Genomic DNA, 24,562 nt, shown 5'->3' with positions numbered 1-24,562 from the left:
TTCAAACCAAATGGCATTACCCGATAACAATATGTTCCCCATGGCGTGATGAATGCTGTCTTTTCTGCATCTTCCTCATCCATCAAGATCTGGTGATATCCCGCGTAACAATCCACAAAAGACCCAATATCATGCTTGGCACAATTATCGATCAGAATGCGAATGTTCGGCAATGGAAAATCATCATTTGGGCTTGCTTGGTTAAGATCATGGTAATCAACACATGCCCTGGTTTTACCATCCTTCTTTGGTACTGGCATAATATTGGCTAACCAAGTGGGATATCGAGTGACCCGAATGACCCTTGCAGTAAGATGCTTTGTGATTTCTTCTTTGATCTTCACACTCATATCAGTCTTGAACTTTCACAACTTTTGCTTGACAAGAGGGAATGCTGGATCAGTTGGCAATTTATGAACTACTAGATCAGTGCTCAGGCCCGGCATATCGTCATATGACCATGCAAAGACATCTTTGTACTCAAACAATGTTTTGATTATTTCCTCCTTAACTTGCGGTTCTAAATGCACACTTATCTTGGTTTCCCTAACATTATACTGGTCCCCTAAATTGATTGTTTCAGTTTTACTCAAATTAGGCTTTGGTTTTTCTTCAAATTGTTTTAGTTCCTTACTGATTTCCTCAAATGCTGCTTCTTCATCATATTCTATTTCATCATCATATTCTACTTCTAAGATTGTTATTTCAGAATTAGATTGGCTTTTAAGACTCGGCTAAAAATTCTTCATGCATATCATATCATTGCAACCAACATAAAAGAACTGTACAAAAGAAAAAAGAACAAAATAAAACACTTTTAGGAATAACAGAAAACGGAAAATTGAATTTCATTGAAAATAAAAGGATAGAAGGGTTTGAACATCAAAACAAGTAAAAACTAAAAATCTGGATTACAACCCTGGAATAACCCAGATAATAGGAAGGAAAACAAAGCAAACTACTAAAACTCCTTCCTGGTGGGGAGAGGAGTAGCTTCACAATTGCTAAGCTTCACATTTGGCCCAATGAGCTGCACATCTGCTTTACTAGAACCTTCACCAACTTCTACCATATAGACCTCATCGAACAAACCCTGGAACCTCTTGATCAGCTCTTCATCAACATCGACCACAAGTTTTGGGATTGAGGAGGTTGGAGGTTTTTCAGCCCCTGGCTTGACAAAAGACTTAGAGATGTGTGGGACAGGCTTGGGAAGTGACCATACCTTTTGTTTCATGTTTTAACCCTTTTCACGTCCTTCTCTGTGGGCATGAATCCCAAACCAAACGTACCAAGATTCCCACTGGGGCGCATAATACCCTGCAAAGATGAGCCCAGATCCTTGCCCGACACAAAATCATTCTTCAACATTTCATTCGCTACCATGAAAGACGCGGAGGATAACTTAGGACCCGGAATGCATTTTCCTTCAGGAATCTTCTCAACAGACACTGTTTAGAAAGTTTGATAGACCCAAGGTCCTTTATCATCTTTAGCTTCGATAAAGGGAACAATTGTGTCATTATAAGCTGACAGGTCCTCATTACCGTGCACAACTATTTCCTGCCTATCCCATTCGAACTTCACCATTTGGTGTAGAGAAGACGGGGCTGACTTAGTAGCATGTATCCAGGGCCTGCCCAACAATAGATTGTAGGAGACAACAACATCTAACACTTGGAATTCCATGGTGAACTCAACTGGCCCTATCGACAATTCGAGCATTATATCTCCAACAGAATCTTTACTTCCCCCATCAAAACCTCGAACACACACACTGTTCATATGGATTCATTCGGTGCCAATCTTTAATTTTTGCAGAGTAGACAGGGGACAAATATTCTCACTAGAGCCATTGTCAACCAAAACCCTTGAGACGACAAAATCTTCACACTTCACCTGAGATAAAAAGCTCGGTTGTGTTCTGTACCCTCTATAGGAAGTTCATCGTCTGAGAAAGTGATCCTGTTTACTTCGAAGATCTTGCTAGCTATCTTTTCCAATTGATTCACTGTGATCTTATCAGGAACATGTGCCTCATTCAAAATCTCCATCAAGACCCAGCGATGTTCATCTGAATGTATCAGCAAAGACAAAAGAGAAATCTGAGCTGGTATTTTCCTTAACTGCTCCACAATGGAATAATCCTACGCTTTCATCTTTTTTAGGAACTCCTCAGCCTCTTCTTCGGTGACCGATTTCTTTACTAGCATTTGGCTATCCTTGAATGGCTTGGCTTTCTTTAATTCTTCTGGGGTGAAACATCTCCCAGAATGAGTCAATCCTCCAATTTTATTAACTTCTTCCTTTATTTCTTTTCCTTTGTATGTCACTATCACTTGTTTGTAATTCCACGGAACAACCTTGGCATCAACCACTAGCAGCTGGGTCACTGGTTTAATGATGATATGGGTGATAGGATCCCCCTTCACAACTATGACAGGCTTACATGGAATCCCTGACACTACCACTTTTGAACTTTCCGGACATGCCCCAATATTTTTCGAAGGCCCTTTCACGACCAACACTGGGGGTTTCAAATTGAGCAAGCTCGGATCTCCTATTGTCCCTTCAACTGTCAAGGGCTTTGCTTTGGTAGAGTCTAGAGCTTTAACCAAAGTACCTTCACTGGCCCGAATCATCATGACGGACTAAGAAAACTTCTTGGGCTCCCCATCCTTGTGAACTATTTCAATCATACGTGTCACTGCATGGGCTGACAAAGAGTTTTGGTTAATGTTTGGCATGTCTGGGCTTTGGACTACAATTTGGTTTGTGTCAATGAGCTCTTGGATTGCCATTTTCAGATGCCAACACTTCTCTATGTCATGCCCTGGAGCATCAGTACAATAGACACATCTTAGGGAATAATCGAGGTTCTTTGGAGGGGGATTTGGTATCTTTGACTCAATCGGCCTCAAGACGTCCAACTGTCTTAACCTTTGAAACAGACTAGCATAGGACTCTCCAAGCGGGGTAAAAGTTTATTTCTGTTGCTCCCTCTCTCTTCTATACTCTGGCCTTGGTTGAAAATTTGAACCATTGGGGTTTTGGTAGGGTTGTGGAGGTGGATAGGTATTTTGTGGAGCTGAGTAGGTATTTTGTATGGCTGGGGCATGGCATTGTGGGTAAGAAGGAGGTTGAGTGTATGACTGGGCATGGTGAACATGGTATTGGGATGGACTGGCTGAGTATTGAGGGTTTGGCGGGGGAAAGTAATGTTGGGGTGGATTATATGGAGCTTGGGCGTAGGTTTGAGGTCGGGGTCGAGGATAGGTGTACTGGTAAGGTGAACCCCTTTGGCCATGCCATGGTCCAGTGACAACCATGGCGACATCGTCCTTCTTCTTCTTGCCTAGCAAACTTCCGGTACCACTCTGAATTGCCTAGGTGGTTGCCTTTATAGCAGAATAGCTCATGATCTTGCTGGACTTGAGCCCCTCTTCCACCATTTCTCTCATCTTACCCACATCATTGAAAGATTTCTACAATTGTACCGTACTTACTACTTTTCTATCTTTCTCCTTTTTTCTTTTTTAATTTCTTCTAAATTACTCTTTCGCCAAGTATAAGTAATTGGTGCTTAGTTTTTCGTTTTGTGATGTGAGATTTGCCACTTGCTCTTTCATTGTTCACAAATCACTGTACTCGCTAATTTCTCTCGGAAATTATCCACTTTTAATGTTCACAAAGAACAAGTTATAATTTTTCGTATAGTAACATGATATATACTATGTATAAATTTTTCAGTCAAAAAATAGTTAATTTGACCTCTGTACAACTAATTTTGTAAAGAGAAATAGTAATCTATACACACCATTTAGTCTTACTTTTCGTGCTATGTAATATTATCTTCTGTTTTTACTTCTATCATAAATAAATTTTTATTTCCAAACAAGTGATGTTACATAAATTAGAGTAGAAGATGTAAATGCCTAATTTTTTCCTTTTATATATATATATAATATGTATGTGTGTGTGTTTGTTCTTATTTGTGTATGTATAAGTTTTAAGAGTTGAGTAATGGTTTTATAAATGGGTTAGGGTTTGGGCTAGTGTAATTTAATTAAAATTGTGCTAAAATTGGCCCAAAATTTGAGCCCAAACCCGGTCCAAAAGGGGGTTGGCAAGAAGAGCTTAAAACGATGTAGTTTTGTCTTGAAACTACGTCGTTTTGGTTAAGTGACAAGATTCAATCTCATCCACCCATCTTGATTTAATCCAATAGTCATAGTTTGATCTTCATCCTAGGTATTTAAAGCCTAAAATTCCCAAAAATTTGCCTCATTTCCCCATTATTTCCTCTCTCTTCTTTCCCTCTCATCACTCTCTCTTCTCTCACCCCCCAAGCCGTTGCCGCCGCCCTACCGTTGCCGGCCAGAAATCGCCGCCACCGCCGGACCACCTCCAAATTCACACCATGTAATTTCCACAACTTCCTCTTTCCATATCTCTAAACCAAATCCTTCAAAAATCCCTCAAACTCCTTGAATCTTAGATCTAGGAAACTTTCCCGTCACTTTTTTGCCCAAATTATTGAAGCTCCAACCACTACCACCCCACAATACCTACATCAATGGATAGAGCTCCTCAAGACCTAGCTATTGATGCCAATTTCACCCTGAAAATTCGGCGACCAAAATCCGGCCAAATTCCGGTGACCTCCCCGAACACCCTCTTTTGGCATACCACCATTTTTTCGGCCATTTGAATTGTAAAATGGTAAAATCCTATTCTTTTTCATGGCTGATTTTTTATTTTTATTTTTATTTTTCAGATTTTGTTTTGTCTATTATTAATTATTTTAGCATTAGTTTTTGAAGTTTGAAATGTTAAATTTTCTATTTTTGCACTTGTTGAAGTAGTAAAATAGTTTTGCATTGATAAAAGTGAGGTAGTGAAAAATACTTAAGAGTATATGGTACTTATTGGGTTGTTTATTTGCTGTTGAAGACTCTTTGAGTACAACACTCAAAAGTCAAATTGTTTGGTAAGAAAATGTAGATCTTTGGACAGTGTTTGAATAAAAGTCTGTCTTTGAATAGTGGAGAGCAGATTTGTTTGAAATACTTGACAAGATTTGAACCAAAAAGTCTGGCCTTTTGAATTTAAGAGTAGATTTTGTAGAAAAATCTGTCAAAAAGATTGATTTTTAATTTTTTGAAATAGCTGGTTGTTTTGATATATAGGGGGGACTCCATCACACTTCCAGAGGGCATTTTTTATAATGGCTTTGTCACAAAAACAAAAAAAAAATCAGCAGTTGAACACATGAAAATTAAGCTGAAATGGTGAGCTTTGGGAGTGAATCTTAGAGTGCAAAATTTTAAAAAAGTATAAGTCCTCTTTAGAGTTCGTTTCTGGATCCCCTCTCTAAGTTTTCAGGTTGTTTTAACACGGATTTGCTGCTGGTTTTGCTGCTATTTTTATGCTGCTTTAGTTGATGAACTACTGTTTATTCTTTTGCTACCAGGTAATCTTTTAAGACTCGTAATATACGTATTTTTAGCAATGGGAACAACTTGAACATGCTGCACCATTTAAATGTGTTTGATGTGATGAATAGTTTGACAACAAAAGAGCTTGTATGTTATTGTTATGTATCAAGCATATGATAATGTGAATATAGTCCTTCATAATACTTGAATATTGAGTTGTAAGTTTTTGAATGAGATATGTAAGTCGTTTATGGATTTTTTAAGCATGTTTTTCAGCTATTATATTCGAGTAACAATGCTAATTATGCCATGAATGACTTTAGGTGTATAACACATAGCATGAGTTCGTTTTAGTTGCTGAAATTTCACTGCCAACATATGCTTCTAGGAATGCTGTGATAATATCTTTGTGAATCTGGCCATTTTGCCGGATTTGCAAAAATGACTATTTTTGTAAAGTGAGCGTTTATACAATTGTGACTATGTAGTTAATGGTCATGAATTCAAACTAAGTAAAGAGCTAAGATTGTATCAATTTTGGGCCTTATTGAATCAAAGATAAAAGTTGGCTCATTTACCTTTAAACAACAAAATTACCCCTTTTCTTCTATATAGCATTGGGCCAATTGAAATTCATTTCTTGGCCCATTTTAATAATAAATTCCAGCAGCCCAAAAGCTCCATACAAGCTGGCCCATTTTTTTTTTAACAAGAAGTTGGCTCATTTCTTTTGAAATAGATAAAGTTGGTCCAACATTTATTTGCATAATTTTTCCCAACTATAAAGCTCGAAAAAATAATAATAATATCAGATTTTTCTACTATTTTTATTAACTAGTTTCCCCTTACATAATTTAAACGTTAGGCAAATAGTAGGTGCGCTTTAACTTCACGGACTCACTTGTGTAGCGTGACGCTTAACTTTTAATAAGTTAATTCATCAATTTCATGTCATATTCAATAGTTTTAATTAATTTATAAATCTTTTGTCATAATCACGGATTCGCTTGCGTAGCGTGGTAGTGACATTTAATAAATTTTCTGAAAAAAGAGGGTTAATGTTTCCTCCAACACAATTGCAGCAATTTTTCAAAAGTAAATAACGTGCTAACAATCGTCTATCATGACTGCGGATTCGCTTGCGTAGCGCCGTTATGACTAAACAATAAATTTCATCGATCACGCATTAGCTTGCGTAGTGTGGTTATGACATCTTATTATTCAAAAATATTCTTTAATTTTTTCTAATAATCAAGAAATAAAAGAGGATAGGTAAAACATGAAAAATATATAAATCACAGTTTGTCCAAAATTAATTCAAGCCAAGTTTAAGTCAATAAAGCGATCGTGCTAGAACCACGGGACTCGGGGAATGCCTTATACCTTCTCCCCGGTCAACAGAATTCCTTACCCGAACTTTGCTTTCGCGGACCGATTAAAATAGAGTCAAACCTTCCTTTGACTAGGGATCCAAATAAATGGTGACTTGGAACACCGAAAGTCAATTCTAAGCGGCGACTCTGAACAATAAAATAATCTCTATTCAAATTTTGTCACTTTAATTGGAAAAACTCTTTGGCCCATACACATATTATCATTATTTTGAGGGATAGAAAAGGGGTGTGACAGCTCTGACGACTCTGCTGGGGAATTACATAAGAATTCGAGCTTGTACATGTTGACTTTTTATTTGGCTTTATTAATTTTGTAAATATTGTGATTTATTTGTGCCTAATGTGCTACCTGTTCGCTTTTTATCATTTTGATATTGTTGAACTGTACATATAAACTGTTTACTCACGCACCCCCTCTGAGTCTTTTTGAAATTAAAAATTAGGCATTTGTTTGACATAGCCCGCTTTCTTTGAGATAGCCGAGGTGTTCGTCATTCGGTGAAGGATTTTAGTCACACCTGTTTTAGGCGGGGAGCACCACCAGTTAAGCCGGAAAGCAATGCTACCGGTACACTGACCCTCCTCGGCTCAAGTTGTCCGCTCGAGTAAGCCAGTCTAGATACCTTCTCTAATAGGATCTAAACCTAGAAGAACAAGCCTCATGCCGGATATCCCTAGTAGGTTTGCTTTAGTTACATCACGTGCATTTGACTTAGCGAAACTCGGCACAAGGGCCGGGTCCGTATAAGACAGGTATCCTCTTTCAGACCATCATGTTCACGTATGTGCTACTTGATACATCATTTGAAAGGCCTACTTGCATTGTCGACTGGTTTTAGAAAACAATTAGTGTAATTATTAAAAATAAAAAAAGAGAGAATAATTCTCCTAGTTTAGTGCAAATAAACTTTTTTTTTTTAAAAATAATAATATATATATATATTTTGTAGTAGTCTGGTGTGAGTTGTAAAGATTAATTTTCATTAAAAAAAAATAAAAGGGGAGAGTACCCTGTTTTACTGAACTACGCGGGTTTGATTATTACCGGATGTGAGATACGTAGGCAACCTCCATCGGGTTCAGCCCACATGTTTCAAAAAAAAGGGAGCATAAAATTTTCAAAAAAAAAGGCCTATTTTGGTCACCTTTTACTGTCTGGCCCTCATGTTCCAGCTGTTTTACCAAGACAACCTTAAAATCTTTCTGGGAAGTGCTGAAGGGCCATTTTTGTAAAAATAGTTACTTTATCCATATTTATTCACCTTTTACCATTTTGCCCTTATGTCTGGCCATTTTTGTCGAAGCAACTTTAAACCTTTCCGAAAAGATTGTTTTTGCAAAAAGTAGCTATTTTTATCTGGTTATACTCATATTGCAAAGGGTCATTTTCTTAAAAATAGTTTTTTTTTATTTATTATTTTGTCTATTTTTATTGTTTTGTTTCTGTGTTTGGCTGTTTTTGCCGAGACATCCTTTATGCCTTCTATGGAAGTATTAAAGGGCCGTTTTTGTAATAATAGCCATTTTTTTCGCTTTTATCATCTCAACTTTTGTGTCCGGTAATTTCAAAATATATATTGTAATTAAAAAAAAATATAGATCGAGTCCTAAATTGTCCAAAAAATAAAATAAAATAATGAATGATCATAATTTGCATATAGTTTAGGTAGGTCCTAACCCCCTTTTTATCTTATTCTTAGGATCACCATGAGTTCTCCACAAAGAAGCAGTCAGAAAAGGGTAAGGGACGAGATACCTCCTATGTTCTTGATCAGAGATAAGACCCCGAGTAGTCTCTGTAATTGGTGGGCTAGTTTTTCTACATGGGAACAGAATCGAGTATTTAAGCACCTCAAGTTCCTCACCAACCTCATGAGAATTAAGCCTAACAGAGATTTAATCGAGGCTCTAGTAGGTTTTTGGGACCCCGCGAACAATGTCTTCAGGTTCAAAGATTGTGAAATGACACCCACATTGGAAGAACTAGGTGGGTTCACCGGATTGGGGAGAGACCTTCGTGGGAAAAGGCCTGCTGGTCCGAGAAAAGTAGGTGTGAACAACTTTTTAAAGAAGTTATGCCTTCGTCGAATTCCAATGGTTTGCTTAAACGAAGGTTGGGTTCCGTTGGAATATTTTTATGACAGATTTGGGGACGAGAAAGGGTTTGAGAACTTCTCGGGCACAGAATTCGTCAACCAGTTGAGTTACGACGCTTGGAGGGAGTTGAGAATCTTCGCGTTCATGATATCATTTCTAGGGATCATGGTCTTTCCGGAGCGTGATGGGCGCATCAGAATTCGATTGGTTGCGGTAGTCTCGTATTTGCAAAGTAGCGAGGATCATACCATTCTTCCCATGATTTTGGGAGATATTTTTCGGGCTTTGACCCGTTGTCAAGAAGGTGAAGATTACTTTGAGGGATGCAACATTCTGTTGCAGATGTGGTTCATAGAGCACCTTTATCATCATCCAATAGTAGTAAATTTCAATGATGATTGGCTGAATTACATTGGATGTCACCCAGACAGAGCTGCGAGTTGTAATCTTCCAGAGGGGGTGAGGGCTTGGCGGACATTACTTGGTTCATTGAGTGCTGATAGAATCACTTGGAACTATTACTGGTTCCTTTCTGCTAGGGTCATGCATATGTCGACGTATCGCCCATTCTTCATACTCATAGGTTTTAGGGGTTTCCAACCCTACGCGCCTTTATGCGTCATGTGCCAGTTAGGGAGAGAGCAAAAGAGGCCCCCGATTGAGGACATGCGCCCGTTCATGTGGGAATTCAAGGGAGAGGAACCTCCAAGGGAGTCATATGCACAGAAGATTTGGTTTGGTAGTCGATTTTCCGATTTAGATGAGATGGTAGCTGATCGTGAACGTGGGGAGGTAAGCCTCTCATACCTTGAGTGGTTTCACAACCAGGCTATCCCCGAGCAAAGGACAGAGAGATCCATACGGCACGCAGTTGATTGGAAGAGAGAGATCGAGGTCAGAGTTAGAGAAACTAGAAGGTAAGTGGCGCAAGAGTTCCAATCTCGTATTGACACTTTACAAGAAGATAAGGGCATTCTGGAGACAGCCATTGACGTACAACAAGCTGATTTTGAGAGGGAAAAGGCTCAGTGGGCACGAGAGAAGCAAGCACTCAAAGCCCAAATTCGAAAGAAGAACATAGTCACAACCGCTCAGCAGCAAGAAGAGAAAGAAGCCCAGTTCAGGGTAGTCCGTGATCATGAACATAGAGGTTTCGCTCCATTAATCCAAGGTTTGAGGGATCAGATAGGGGGAGTTGAGTCAAGCAAAGAGAGCCAGATCGCAGAGTTTGAAATAGAAAGACAACACTACCAAAAGGTGATCAATCAATTAAAAGCGGAGTCGCTAGAAGTTCGGCGCCAGAAAGATATGGCCTTGGACCGCGAGCGTGATGCGCTGGATCTAGCTGAGACCCGTGGTCGGCAGAATCAAGAGATGCACGTGGCGCAGGAATACATTAAGGGAAAGATCCTCGAGGTAGCCACATATATCTCAAGAGCATGCAGGAGTTGCCAGGGCATGACGCCCGAGCGGTTTGCAGAAGTATCATTGAACGTTCCTCGTCATATATCTGCAGACTTGGAGATGATATACCGCAATGTTGGGGGTCAGCCGCAGGAATAAGAGCCTTGATTATAGTAATGCTGGTGGATTCTACTGCAGAAATCAAAGTCTTCTTTTAGTTATCAGTCCTTTTCATTATACTTTTGTTGTTTCTAAGTCTATAAGAGTCTTTTGGTGTTGTTTTGACTTTTATTCTAAAATGACTATTTGAGTCAGGTTTGGTCTCGTTTATCTTTATGTAACTCTTGATTTTTGAGTCTTGTATCAAAATATTATATCGAAAATCAATGAAAAAGTTTTTGATGTTTGTTTTGTAAAAAAAAAATAAAATCTCAAGTGTCTTGCATATCTGAACTACGTAATGATCTGATTCATGCGACAACATGATACGTAGGCAACCCATAAAAGGTTCGATCAAGTATTCATTTTAAAATGGCTCTAAAGTGAGGGATCAAATAAGGCGATTAAAAAAAAAGAAAAAAAAAAGAAAAAAAAGAAGAAGGAAATAACAGTGTCAATAAGCAACAAGCTGATAGGTCGGAATGAAACATTGAAGTCTTCCAAAAGCATTTTAGAAATGGTGGCGATGTTAGGAGCATGACATATTACGTGTAATTCATATCTATAAAATGCCTAACCCTAACACGTTTGTTGTCTCTTAAACCAGTAAGTTTAAGGTGGTTGGTTTGTGGTAAATCTGGCAGCACATCATTACTTCACAAGATCTAAGGGACCAGTAGTAATGGATAACAGTGATGAAATCGAGTTGGTCAGTGACAATCCGCAGGGTCAGTCAGTTGAGCAAGAGTCTGAGGAGATAAGAAAATTGAGACAACAACTGTCAGATGTATATCAAGCTTGGGTTTCCAGTCGACCTCCACCCCAGAGTCCCTCAGAGGGAACTTACACCATACCCCAGGCTACTCAACCACCGCTCTATGCAATGAGCGACCACATTCTACCACCAGGGTATGTGCCGAACTACAGCCGCCATGCTGCCCCCAATACCTCTAATATGCGACCTCCAGTCGCACCGGTCAGGAACACCCCTCTCGTCGTGTCTGGCACACTGGTATATACAATCCCTCCACCACCTCCTGTGACGAGGCCAAATAATGAGCCACCATCTCATGCTTATGATGGACAATACTATTCTCCGAATATGGCTTTTGGGATCTCAGCTCCATACAATCAGACTCCTCGATACGAATCACCAGTGGAAAATGAAATGCCTGTCACGACGATTGAGCCAGATGAGATGGCCAGGAAAATGAAAAGTCTTGAACAGAATTTAAAGAACATACAGGGACTAGGTGGTCACAAAAGTGTTTCATTCAGTGATCTATGCATGTTCCCTCATATCCATTTGCCATGAGGGTTCAAAACCCCAAAATTTGAGAAATATGATGGACAAGGTGACCCTATTGCCCACTTGAAAAGGTACTGCAACCAACTGAGGGGTGCAGGAGAAAAGGAAGAGCTGCTGATGGCTTACTTTGGGGAAAGCCTTGTGGGGGTAGATTCCGAATGGTTCATTGACCAAGACATCTCTCACTGGCATATTTGGGATGACATGGCCCAGGCCTTCGTCAAGCAATTCCAATACAACATTGATATTGCACCAGACCGCAATTCCCTATCCAATATGAAGAAAAAGCCGATGGAAAGCTTTAGGGAGTACGCCATCAAGTGGAGGGAGCAAGCGGCCAGAGTTAAGCCGCCCATGGATAATCATGAGTTGATCACTGTCTTTTTGGAGGTTCAAGAGCCTGATTATTTCCAAAACATGATGTCTGCAATGGGTAGGCCTTTTGCTGAAGAAATCAAGATAGGGGAAATGGTCGAAAATGGCCTAAAGACTGGCAGAATTGTAAGTCAGGCTGCTCTCAAAGCCACCACCCAAGCGATCCAAAATAGGTCGGGAAGTTTTGCAAATAGGAAAAAGAGAGATGAAGGTTCTATGATGACCTCGGGATCTAGGGAAGTTCAAAGAGCGGCATCGCACCCTTATGTGCAAGTTCAACAGGGGCGATCCAGCTACCCTCAATATTACTATCCCCCGCCAATTCCTCAATACTCTGTGGGCCCACCACAATATACAGTGTTCAATGCTCAATCATATGCTCGGCCTCCCAATCAGCAGGTACGGGCACCAGCTCCAAGGGGCCCCCGACCTCAGCAACAAAATTTTTGGGCACCCTACAATGCTCGTCCCAGGCAAGATTATGGTCGAGAGTAGAGGCCGGCAGAAAAATTCACTTTATTGGTTGAATCAAACTCTAGTCTATTCCAGAAGCTGAAGCAAATGGGCGTGATTGGACCCATCGCTCCCCACCATATGCATCCGAATTCACATGGAGTTCAAGCAAATGCTAGATGTGAATATCATTCAGGTGCCCCGGGGCATAGCACCGATGACTGTTGGACTCTGAAAGGAGCCATAGAAAGACTCATTTCTGAAAAATTAATTGTAGTAACGAATGGCGAGGATCCTCCTAATGTGACAAACAACCCGTTTCCAGAACACAACAATGTTCATTTCGTGGGAATGATTGGTCGAGATCAAGAATACAAGCCGGTCGACCAAACAGAAATGACAGTGGGAGCAATTCAAGAAGGAACAAGTGTGGAAGTAAGACCAAGCCGAGATGTGTCGTTGATTGTGAAAGGTGCCCCGAACTCATAAAAGGTAACTTTATTTGTGCCCAAGGTCTCGAGGTTAGAGGTTTGCTCCAATGTTCCAAGCCCAAGGTTGTATGTCTTTGGAGGCCACCCCGTCACAAGGTAGAATCGGGGCGGTACGAATGGCATAACAGAGCCGATCATAATCAAACCTGCCATGCAACCCCATGTGACAAACACAAAAACTATTCCTTGGAACTACAACAAAACTGTGATGACCTACAAAGGCAAGGAAATCATAGAGGAAGTGGGGGAAACTGGAGGTTTGACTCGATCAGGGTGGTGTTATTCTCCAAAAGAGTTGATGAAGGCCAAGCAAATTAGAGGAGGCCAATTGCCAATAAAGAAGCCAGTCACTGAAGCAGAGGCAGAAGAGTTTTTGAAGAAAATGAAAGCTCAGGATTACTCAATCATTGACCAGCTAAGAAAGACTCCTGCCCAAATCTCTCTACTATCTCTGCTCATACATTCCAAAGAGCATGCCCGTGTACTAATCAAGGTCCTGAACGAGGCACATATCTCAGAGGAGACCACAGTGAATCGGTTAGAGAAGATGGCCAATAGATTTTTTGAGGTAAACAGAATCTCATTTACCGATGATGAACTTCCCGAGGAAGGAGCCGGGAACAATAGGGCTTTGAACTTGATGGTCAAATATGAGGGGCATTATGTAAAGAGAGTCATGGTTGATGGAGGCTCAAGTGTATATGTATGCCTCTCTCTACTTTGCAAAGCATGAAGATCAATACGGATAGAATCCAACCCAGCAATGTTCACATCCGGGCTTTCGATGGCTCAGCGAGAGATACCATGGGGAAATCAACCTCACCATGACGATTGGGCCAGTGGACTTTGAGATTGTTTTCCAAGTAGTGGACATGGTCACTTCTTATAACTTTCTTCTTGGAAGGCCATGGATCCATACAGCCCGAGCTGTGCCATCCACCTTGCACCAGATGCTCAAATTCGAACATGACGTGTAAGAAATTATTGTTCACGGAGAAGACGAGTCTTCCATTTATAAAGACCCATTAATCCCCTGTATTGAGGCCAAGGAAGGGTCTGAGTCCATTATCTATCAAGCTTTTGAAGTGGTTGTTGTGGACCATGTCGAGGAAGGAAAGCCCATTCTGCATCCTCGTCTTTCCGCCACATCTGTAATGGTGGCTACGGTTATGATGAGACAAGGTTATGAGCCAGGAAAAGGTTTGGGGGCATCATTGCAAGGAATTTCAGAGCCTATTTCTCCGTTAGGCAACCAGGGTACTTTTGGCTTAGCTTCAGGCAAACACAAACAGACAAAAACAAATCCAAACACCGCAAAAAGAGTGGATGGGTCTTGCAACAGCCTATCCCTCATATTTTCTACACTTTTGTCAAGCCACGACTCCGAGAGGGTTAAAATTCCTCGGCGCATGCAAACATTGATGAAATTTGCCATGGCCTAAGCGAGATGTTTTCTGAAGTGAATATGATCCAGGCTGGTGAAGGCACTAGTCGTGCCGATGTGCAACTAATTGACCCAGACACCATGCTCACCAACTGGGAAACAACTCCTCTCCCCACAAGGAAGGAGTCTTGGTAGTCTGCTTTTGCAGCTTCTTTTTTGTATTTTGGGTTACTTTCATGGTTGTAATCCAAATATCTCAGGATGATTGTTTTGTTTTGATGTTAACCCTTCTATCCTTTCGAATTCAATAAAATGCAGTTCAGTTTCCTATCTTTACCTTTTCCTAATTCCAGTCATTTTATTTTCATTTCAGTTTTGTTAATGCCGACTTTAATAACATGACATGCATGCGGAATTCATGCCCAGATCTGGAAATCTGTCTAATATCGAAATAACGCATCAAGAGGTTGAATATGAGGAAGATGAGATTGTTGAGGAAATAAAAAGAGAGTTGGAACAATTTGAAAACAAGCCTAAGCCAAACCTCAATGAAACTGAGACAATTAATATCGGAAGTCCTGAAGAATTTAGAGAAACGAAGATGAGCATTCACACTGAACAAAAAATCGGAGATATCTTGATTCAACTTTTATTTGAATACAGAGATGTGTTTGCTTGGTCTTACGATGATATGCCGGGTTTAAGTGCTGATCTGGTGGTTCATAAGCTTCCTACATATCCTTGTTTTCTACCAGTCCAACAAAAGCAACGAAAATTTAAAACAGACATGAGCGACAAAATCAAAGAAGAAATAATGAAGCAACTAAGCGCCAATATGGTCAGAGCTGTCCGATACACCACCTGGGTGGAAAATGTTGTGCCCGTGCTAAAGAAGGATGGAAAAACCAGAGGTTGTGTCGACTATAGGGACCTGAACAAAGCAAGTCCAAAGGATAATTTTCCTTTGCCAAACATCCACATTGTTGTAGATAATTGCGCAAAGCATGAGATCCAATCATTTGTGGATTGCTATGCTGGGTACCACCAAATTCTAATGGATGAGGATGATGCAGAAAAGACCGCTTTCACCACGCCATAGGGTACTTATTGTTACAGGGTCACGCCATTCGGTTTAAAGAATGCAGGGGCAACTTACATGAGGGCCATGACCACCATTTTTCACGACATGATGCACAAAGAGATTGAAGTATATGTCGACGATATCATCATAAATTAAAGACACAAGCCGATCACGTGTGTGATTTGAAAAAGTTCTTCGAACGGCTTCGTAGGTATGACCTTAAGCTTAATCTAGCCAAGTGTGCACTTGGGGTCCCATCTGGGAAACTCCTCGGTTTTATAGTCAGCCGGAGAGGCATCGAATTGGATCCATCTAAGATAAAGTCCATTCGATATTTTCCACCTCCGAAGAACAAAAAGAGGTCATGAGTTTGCTCGGGAGGTTGAACTACATCAGTAGGTTCATTGCTCAGCTCACAACCACGTGCGAGCCCATCTCTAAGTTGCTGAAAAAGGATGTCGCTGTTAGATGGACAGACGATTGCCAAAAGGCTTTTGATAGGATCAAAGATTATCTATCAAAACCCCCTATACTGGTCCCACCTGAACCTGGTAGGCCTTTGTTTTTATATCTATCAGTGATGGATAATTCCTTTGGATGTGTTCTGGGGCAACATGATGTAACAGGCAGAAAGGAACAGGCAATATATTATTTGAACAAGAAGTTCACCGATTATGAGGTTAAGTACACCCTTTTAGAAAGGACATGTTGTGCCTTGACTTGGGTCGCTCAAAAGTTGAGACATTATCTGTTTGGCCTACACTACTTACCTCATATCCAGAATGGATCCCTTGAAGTACATCTTCCAAATGCCAATGCCCACTAGCAGGCTCGCAAAATGGCAAATCCTGCTCACAGAGTTTGACATCATCTATGTCACTCGCACCGCGATGAAAGCACAAGCTTTGGCAGATCATTTGGCAGAGAATCCAGTTGATAATGAGTACATGCCACTTAGCACATACTTCCCGGACGAAGAGGTCAACTCGATAGAGGAAGTGGTTCCAGACGATCACCCTGTATGGAAAATGTATTTTGATGAAGCTGTCAATATCAAAGGAGTTGGGATCGGGGCAATCCTCATCTCACCTATTGGACACCATTACCCTACGACGGCCCGACTTCGGTTCTTCTGTACTAATAATACGGCAGAATATGAAGTGGGTTTGAAAATGGCCATTGATCTGGATGTGCTTAAACTATTAGTTATAGGAGATTTTGACTTGCTTATCAGGCAAGCCCAAGGCGAATGGGAGACTCGAGACATCAAACTTATTCCGTACAGACAATGTGTGCGAGACTTGAGCAAAAGATTCAAATCTATCGAGTTCAGGTACATTCCCCGGTTTCACAACGAGCTAGCCGATGCATTGGCTACTCTAGCCTCGATGCTCCCTTATCCAGGCAACACTCATATTGATCCACTAGAAATCCAAGTTCGGAATCAACACGGTTACTGTAATACAATTGAGACAGAACCAGATGGTGAACCATGGTATCATGATATAAAATGATTCCTGAAAACAAGAGAATATCCAGAGTATGCCAAAGGAGATCAAAAAAGAACTATAAGGCGACTCGCCAGTGGTTTCTTCCTGAATGGGGAAATTCTGTACAAGAGGACCCCAGATTTAAACTTGTTGAGATGCATAGATGCTACAGAATCCGAGCGGATCATGAGTGAAGTGCATTAAGGGGTATGCGGACCTCACATGAATGGATATGTTTTGGCGAAGAAGATTCTACGGGCAGGGTATTACTGGCTTACCATGGAGCGAGATTGCTTCAGATTTGTTCGCAAATGTCACCAGTGCCAGATTCACGGTGACCTGATTCACTCGCCTCCTTCGGAGTTGCATCCCATGTCCTCTCCTTGGCCTTTCGTTGCTTGGGGAATGGATGTTATTGGGCTGATCGAGCCAAAGGCTTCAAATGGGCATAGATTCATTTTGGTTGCAATTGATTACTTCACCAAGTGGGTGGAAGCCGTCACTTTCAAAGCAGTCACCAAGAAAGCAGTGGTAGACTTTGTTCACTCCAACATCATTTGTCGCTTTGGTATCCCAAAGACCATTATCACTAACAATGCAGTCAATCTAAATAGTCATTTGATGAAGGAGGTATGCGAACAATTTAAAATCATGCATCGCCATTCTACCCCTTACCGGCCAAAAGCCAATGGAGCAGTTGAAACTGCAAACAAGAACATCAAGAAGATTCTTAGGAAGATGATCCAAGGTTCCAGGCAATGGCATGAAAAATTACCTTTTGCTCTTTTGGGATACCGTACGACTGTTCGCACATCTGTTGGCGCAACTCCGTATCTGCTTGTATACAGAACTGAAGCTGTAATACCCGCTGAAGTCGAAATTCCCTCTCTCCGAATTATTGTGGAATCAGAGATTGAAGACACTGAGTGGGTCAAGACCCGATTAGAACAACTGATGTTGATCGATGAAAAACGGCTAGCAGCAGTGTGTTTCAGCCAGTTATACCAACAAAGAATGGCACGCGCTTACAATAAGAAAGTGCGCCCAAGGCAGTTTGAGGTAGGCCAGCTAATTTTGAAATGCATCCTTTCGCACCAGGTAGAAGCTAAAGGAAAGTTCGCCCCGAACTGGCAAGGACCCTACATCATGAAGAAAGTGTTACCAAAAGGGGCCTTGCACTTGGTAGATGAAGAAGGATAGGTACCAGACATGACTATTAACGCAGATGCAGTCAAAAGATATTATGTCTGATATATACCCATTGTAGAATTTTCACGCATTGATTTTCTCAGATTGAAGTGGCGAAGGCTATCATTTGCTCGCTATTCCAAATAGGTGTCTCCCTTTTTGTTAATCCTTTTGAGTCGTATTTGTCTTCCTTGTTTCTCACTTCTTGGAACTTGTGTACTTGTAAAAAAACAACAAATCTCTGAGTCATTGAACTACGTCCGACCTGATTCCGAAAGGATACGTAGGTAGCCTTACCCTGGGTTCGGTCCCATCAGAACAAAAAAATCCATATTCCCAATACTCCAAAACTGGGGCAGAAGTTTGTTTTATTTCACGGTTTTTTCTGTAAAAATGATTCCAAAAGTTGTAATTCAGTTCAAGGTTCATTTCGCCTTTTTATCTTTCAAGAACTTCTGATCGATGTTTTTTAAGAATGATTGAAGTCCCCATGCCAAAGGCATTGGATAACCTCCCTCATATAGTATCTTAGTCAAAAAAAAGAAAAGAAATGAGAGAGTCTTATCAGTGAAAACCCGTACAGGCACTATAAGGTGATAGTGAGCAGAGAAATGAGAGAGTCTTATTGGTGAAAACCCAGATGGGCACCATAAGGTGACAGTTAGTAGAGAAATGAGAGAGGTTAGTTAGCGAAAACCTGCAATGGGCGCTACTAGCCGAATAAGGGTCTTTGATTCTCCAGCATGAGCACAACCAAGACAAATTCAAGATGAACATTTGTGGCAGATTTTGAGAATTAGACAGCTCAGACAGATCAGACATCCAGTCCAAAATGCATGTCATGATTCATTAAAGTCGGCACATACCTCCAGATAAGTCTCACTATTCCTTTTCCCGAAAGGGACACCTTTTGTTTAAGCATAGTTCTTTTTCGCTTCCAATTATTATTCTATTTTTACCCATAATTTTTCTTTGAGTCCCCTTCGGTCTAATCCTGCATCAAAATCGAAGCAAAGAAAGGGCTGCAAAACTGGCTACAGATTCCCCGTAATGTCGAGCACAATTTGGGGCATATATGGCATTGACGAAGGCACGAATCCATCTCTGATCTCATTCGATAAGACAAACAAAGTGTCTAAAAAGAGCTGAAAAGGTCGCCTAAGCAAGACCTGCTTTATGAGAAAAGTTGATGAGCACTACAGACACAAACTGATACTGGGGTAAGACAACTGAGTTTCATTTTAGAGAAAAATGCATTGCCTTAGAGACAAGGGTAGTGGTACCATGTACATCTGGGCATGAAACAGTTGGGGGCAATATTGTGAAGCCAAGGTCTCTAGAAAATGATACAGAGCGGCATAACATCTTAGTACCACGCTGACAGAATCGGTTCTTTGACAGTAGTGGTCGTGAATCAAGCTACTCAGGGCATCAAGGCCACAAACCAACCACCACTTTAAAAACTCACAAGTTTTTCTTTGTTTAAAGCAGGAACAAAGTAGTGCAGAATGTCGGTCCTAAGTGAACGAATGTCACCAAACGTAAGATCCTTAAAATCTCCATTTTTCTTTTATTTTCAGCATGCATCACTATTGTTCACACCTCCTATTTCTGAAGTTTAACTCAGGTAGAACCGTTTCACCTAGGGGGATCCAGCTCATAGTTTCCGGGTAGAAGTACTCTTCACTCAGGGTGTTTTATGAAGCTTAACTCAGGTAGAACCGTTTCGCCTAGGGGGATCCAACTCATAGTTTCCAGGTAGAAGTACTCTTCACTCAGGGTGTTTTACGTAGCTTAACCCAGGTAGAACCGTTTCGCCTAGGGAGATTCAGCTCATAGTTTCCGGGTAGAAGTACTCTTCACTCAGGGTGTTTTACGTAGCTTAACCCAGGTAGAACCATTTCTCCTATGGGGATTTAGCTCATAGTTTCCGGGTAGAAGTACTCTTCGCTCAAGGTGTTTTACGTAGATTAACCCAGGTAGAACCATTTCTCCTATAGGGATTCAGCTCATAGTTTCCGAGTAGAAGTACTCTTCGCTCTGGGTGTTTTACGTAGCTTAACCCAGGTAGAACCGTTTCGCCTAGGGGGATTCAGATTTCTCTAATAACTCACAGAATTGTCCTAGTGCCAGACTGGGGAAAAAAATTTTGTTTGTCTTTGATGGCTTTGCAGGCTCTGCCGTATAGCACAAGTGACGATTAAAGCTTGCAGTTTCAGTTTCTCATCAGAAGAAAGAAATCCTTCGATCACAAGATAGTCGGAGTTTAGCTTTGATAATGTGTCAGCAGCCCAGCTTCTCAAGATTCATCTTCTCAAATTCTGATCCAGAAAGCAAGCCATCGAGATTGAGTCATAATCTTTTCTTCAAAAGAATTAAGATCCAATCTAAGGTCAACACAAGCGAGCAGGTCAAGAATCAAGATTTGACTCTAGAAGACATGTTGATAGGAATTTTTGTACACTTAGTTTGCAGACAAATGTAGTGCTCTTCTCTTTTTCTTTTGATGTAAGAAGCAGTAACGGTAAGAGTAACAACAACAGCAGCAGCAACAACAGTCTTAACTCCAGTGCCTGGTAGTCCCACCTACCAAATTTTCCCAGAACTACAGTGACTTGATTCCTTTATAGCCAAGGATATGTAGGCAACCTCAGAAGCAAGGTTCGGTCACCACCTTTTTCAAAATGCTTCCACTAGAGTGAATGTGAGCAAAAAATTATCCATGGAATTTATTTGTCTTTGCACGAAAACTCTTCATGTTCTCGAGCAAAGAGGGGCAGCTGTAAATGCCTAATTTTTGCCTTATATATATATATATATATATATGTTTGTGTGTATATATATATATATGTGTGTGTGTGTGTGTGTGTGTGTGTATGTGTGTTTGTTCTTATTTGTGTATGTATAGGTTTTAAGAGTTGAGTAATGGTTTGATAAATGGGGTAGGGTTTGAGCTAGTGTAATTTAATTAAAATTGTGCCAAAATTGGCCTAAATTTTGAGCCCAAACCCGGTCCAAAAGGGGGCTGGCAAGAAGAGCTTAAAACGACGTAGTTTTGTCTTGAAACTACGTCATTTTGGTTAAATGACAAGATTCAATCTCATCCACCCATCTTGATTTAATCCAACGGTCCTAGGTTGATCTTCATCCTAGGTATTTAAAGCCTAAAATCCCCAAAAAATTGCCCCATTTCCCCATTATTTCCTCTCTCTTCTTTCCCTCTCATCACTCTCTCTTCTCTCCCCCCCTAAGCTACTGCCGCGGCCCCACCGCCCCCGGCCGGAAATCACCGCCGCCGGCGGACCACCTCCAAACACCTCCAAATTCACACCATGTAATCTCCACAACTTCCTCTTTCCATATCTCCAGACCAAATCCTTCAAAAATCCCTCAAACTCCTTGAATCTTAGATCTAGGAAACTTTCCCGTCACCTTTTTGCCCAAATTATTGAAGCTCCAACCACTACCACCCCACAATACCTACATCAATGGATAGACCTCCTCAAGACCTAGCTATTGATGCCAATTTCACCCAGAAAATCCGGCGACCAAAACCGGCCAAATTTCGGCGACCTCTCAGAACACCCTCTTTTGGCATACCACCATTTTTTCGGCCACTTGAATTGTAAAATGGAAAAATCCTATTCTTTTTCACGGCTGATTTTTTATTTTTATTTTTATTTTTCAGATTCTATTTTGTCTATTATTAATTATTTTAGCATTAGTTTTTGAAGTTTGAAATGTTAAATTTTCTGTTTTTGCACTTGTTGAAGTAGTAAAATAGTTTTGTATTGATAAAAGTGAGGTAGTAAAAAATACTTAAGAGTATATGGTACTTGTTGGGTTGTTTATTTGTTGCTGAAGACTCTTTAAGTACAACACTGAAAAGTCAAATTGTTTGGTAAGAAAATGTAGATCTTTGGACAGTGTTTGAATAAAAGTCTGTCTTTGAATAGTGGAGAGCAGATTTGTTTGAAATACTTGACAAGATTTGAACCAAAGAGTCTGGTCTTTTGAATTTAAGAGCAAATTTTGTAGAAAAATCTGTCAAAAAGATTGATTTTTATTTTTTTTGAAATAGCTGGTTGTTTTGATATATAGGGGGGACTCCATCACACTTCCAGGGGCATTTTTTTATAATGGCTTTGTCACAAAAACAAAAAAATTCAGCAGTTGAACACATGAAAAGTAAGCTGAAATGGTGTGCGTTGGGAGTGAATCTTAGAGTGCAAACTTTTAAAAAAGTACAAGTCCTCTTTAGAGTTCGTTTCTGAGTTCCCTCTCTAAGTTTTTGGGTTGTTTTAACACGGATTTGCTGCTGGTTTTGCTGCTGTTTTGCTGTTGTTTTTATGCTGTTTTAGTTGCTGAACTACTGTTTATTCTTTTGCTACCAGGTAATCTTTTAAGACTCGTAATGTACGTATTTTCAGCAATGGGAACAACTTGAACATGCTGCACCATTTAAATGTGTTTGATGTGATGAATAGTTTGACAACAAAAGAGCTTGTATGTTATTGTTATGTATCAAGCATGTGATACAGTGAATATATTCCTTCATAATACTTGAATATTGAGTTGTAAGTTTTTGAATGAGATATGTAAGTCGTTTATGGATTTTTTAAAGTATGTTTTCAAGCTATTATATCCGAGTAACAATGCTAAGTATGTCATGAATGAATTTAGGTGTATAACACATAGCATGAGTTCTTTTAGTTGCTGAAATTTTATTGCCAACATATGCTTCTAGGAATGCTGTGATAATATCTTTGTGAATCTGGCCATTTTGCCGGATTTGCAAAAATGGCTATTTTTGTAAAGTGGGAGTTTATACAATTGTGACTATGTAGTTAATGATCATGAACTCAAACTAAGTAAAGAGCTAAGATTGTATCAACTTTGGGCCTTATTGAATCAAAGATAAAAGTTGGCCCATTTACCTTAAACAACAAAATTACCCCTTTTCTTCTATATAGCATTGGGCCAATTGAATTCATTTCTTGGCCCATTTTAATAATAAATTCCAGCAGCCCAAAAGCTCCATACAAGCTGGCCCATTTTTTTTTAACAAGAAGTTGGTTCATTTCTTTTGAAATAGATAAAGTTGGTCCAACATTTATTTGCATAATTTTTTCCCAACTATAAAGCTCGAAAAAATAATAATAATATCAGATTTTTCTACTATTTTTATTAACTAGTTTCCCCTTACATAATTTAAACGTTAGGCAAATAGTAGGTGCGCTTTAACTTCAAGGACTCACTTGTGTAGCGTGACGCTTAACTTTTAATAAGTTAATTCATCGATTTCATGTCATATTCAATAGTTTTAATTAATTTATAAATCTTTTGTCATAATCACGGATTTGCTTGCGTAGCGTGGTAGTGACATTTAATAAATTTTATGAAAAAAAGAGGGTTAATGTTTCCTCCAACACAATTGCAGCAATTTTTCAAAAGTAAATAATGTGCTAAAAATCGTCTGTCATGACTGCGGATTCGCTTGCATAGCGCCGTTATGACTAAATAATAAATTTCGTCGATCACGCATTCGCTTGTGTAGTGTGGTTATGACATCTTGTTATTCAAAAATATTCTTTAATTTTTTCTAATAATCAAGAGGTAAAAGTGGATAGGTAAAACATGAAAATAGTATATGTGAGCACGTGATTTTTGCCCTATGAGAGCTACTCCCAAAAATTCAAAATAAAATGGTTTTTGTGTTGTTTGTAATTTATGTGTATTTTGTCTATTTTCTATTTTAAATGAGAAAAATGCAAAAAATATGTGCTGCGTGTGCATTTAGGATTTTTTTTTTTGCAAATTAGGATTTAAAATTTAGGATTTAATTAAGCAAGTTTGTTTTACAAAAATAGAAAAATTACAAAAAAATATATGCTTTGCATTTTTAGCATTTAATGTCCGAATTGTGTACTTTTATCTTTATTTGATGTTTAATTTCGTGTGGTAGCTATTGTTAGGAGTTAATGTTTTAGTTAATTGTCAATTCTATAATTTAATTAGGATTTTTAGTTGAAAAGGAATTAAAAAAAATGAAAGAAAAGAAGAAAAGAGTGAAATTTGGGCCAGTTTTAGGGCAAAAATCAGGCCCAAATCACCCATGGACCAGGTCCAGTGTGGCCTGGCCAGAGGCGTCTTAAAACGACGTCGTTTGGTCACTTTTAGTCAAGGTCATTGGATTAAATCGATCCAATGGCTGAGATTCAATCTCCATAACCCGTCTCCGGCCCGACCCGCTTACCCCGAACCACACCCGCCCCAGCTAAGCCTAAACGACCCCGTTT

General features: G+C 39.9%; 1 protein-coding gene and 1 long non-coding RNA gene across 2 annotated transcripts; both read left to right on the top strand.

Moving 5' to 3' along the window:
• The first annotated feature begins 4,287 nt into the window (after window positions 1-4,287).
• On the top strand, window positions 4,288-5,700 carry LOC104226671 (uncharacterized). The gene is made up of 2 exons (XR_710893.2): window positions 4,288-4,722; window positions 5,474-5,700. It is a non-coding gene; the product is annotated as an uncharacterized lncRNA (long non-coding RNA).
• Window positions 5,701-16,475: 10,775 nt separating this feature from the next.
• LOC138869529 (uncharacterized) lies at window positions 16,476-17,099 on the top strand. The gene has a single exon (XM_070147154.1). It carries the CDS (start codon window positions 16,476-16,478, stop codon window positions 17,097-17,099), a length of 624 nt encoding a protein of 207 aa, XP_070003255.1.
• Window positions 17,100-24,562: the final 7,463 nt, after the last annotated feature.

The sequence above is a fragment of the Nicotiana sylvestris genome, chromosome 5, assembly GCF_000393655.2.
Source record: "Nicotiana sylvestris chromosome 5, ASM39365v2, whole genome shotgun sequence".
NCBI classification, from domain to species: Eukaryota; Viridiplantae; Streptophyta; class Magnoliopsida; order Solanales; family Solanaceae; genus Nicotiana; species Nicotiana sylvestris.
Note: the sequence above shows the minus strand (reverse complement) of the source record. Positions and strands in the feature narration are given on the sequence as shown.

Bases quoted from the DNA above. Each gene is read 5' to 3' on its own strand.
- LOC138869529 (XM_070147154.1), top strand. From the start codon at position 16,476: ATGAAAGCACAAGCTTTGGCAGATCATTTGGCAGAGAATCCAGTTGAT.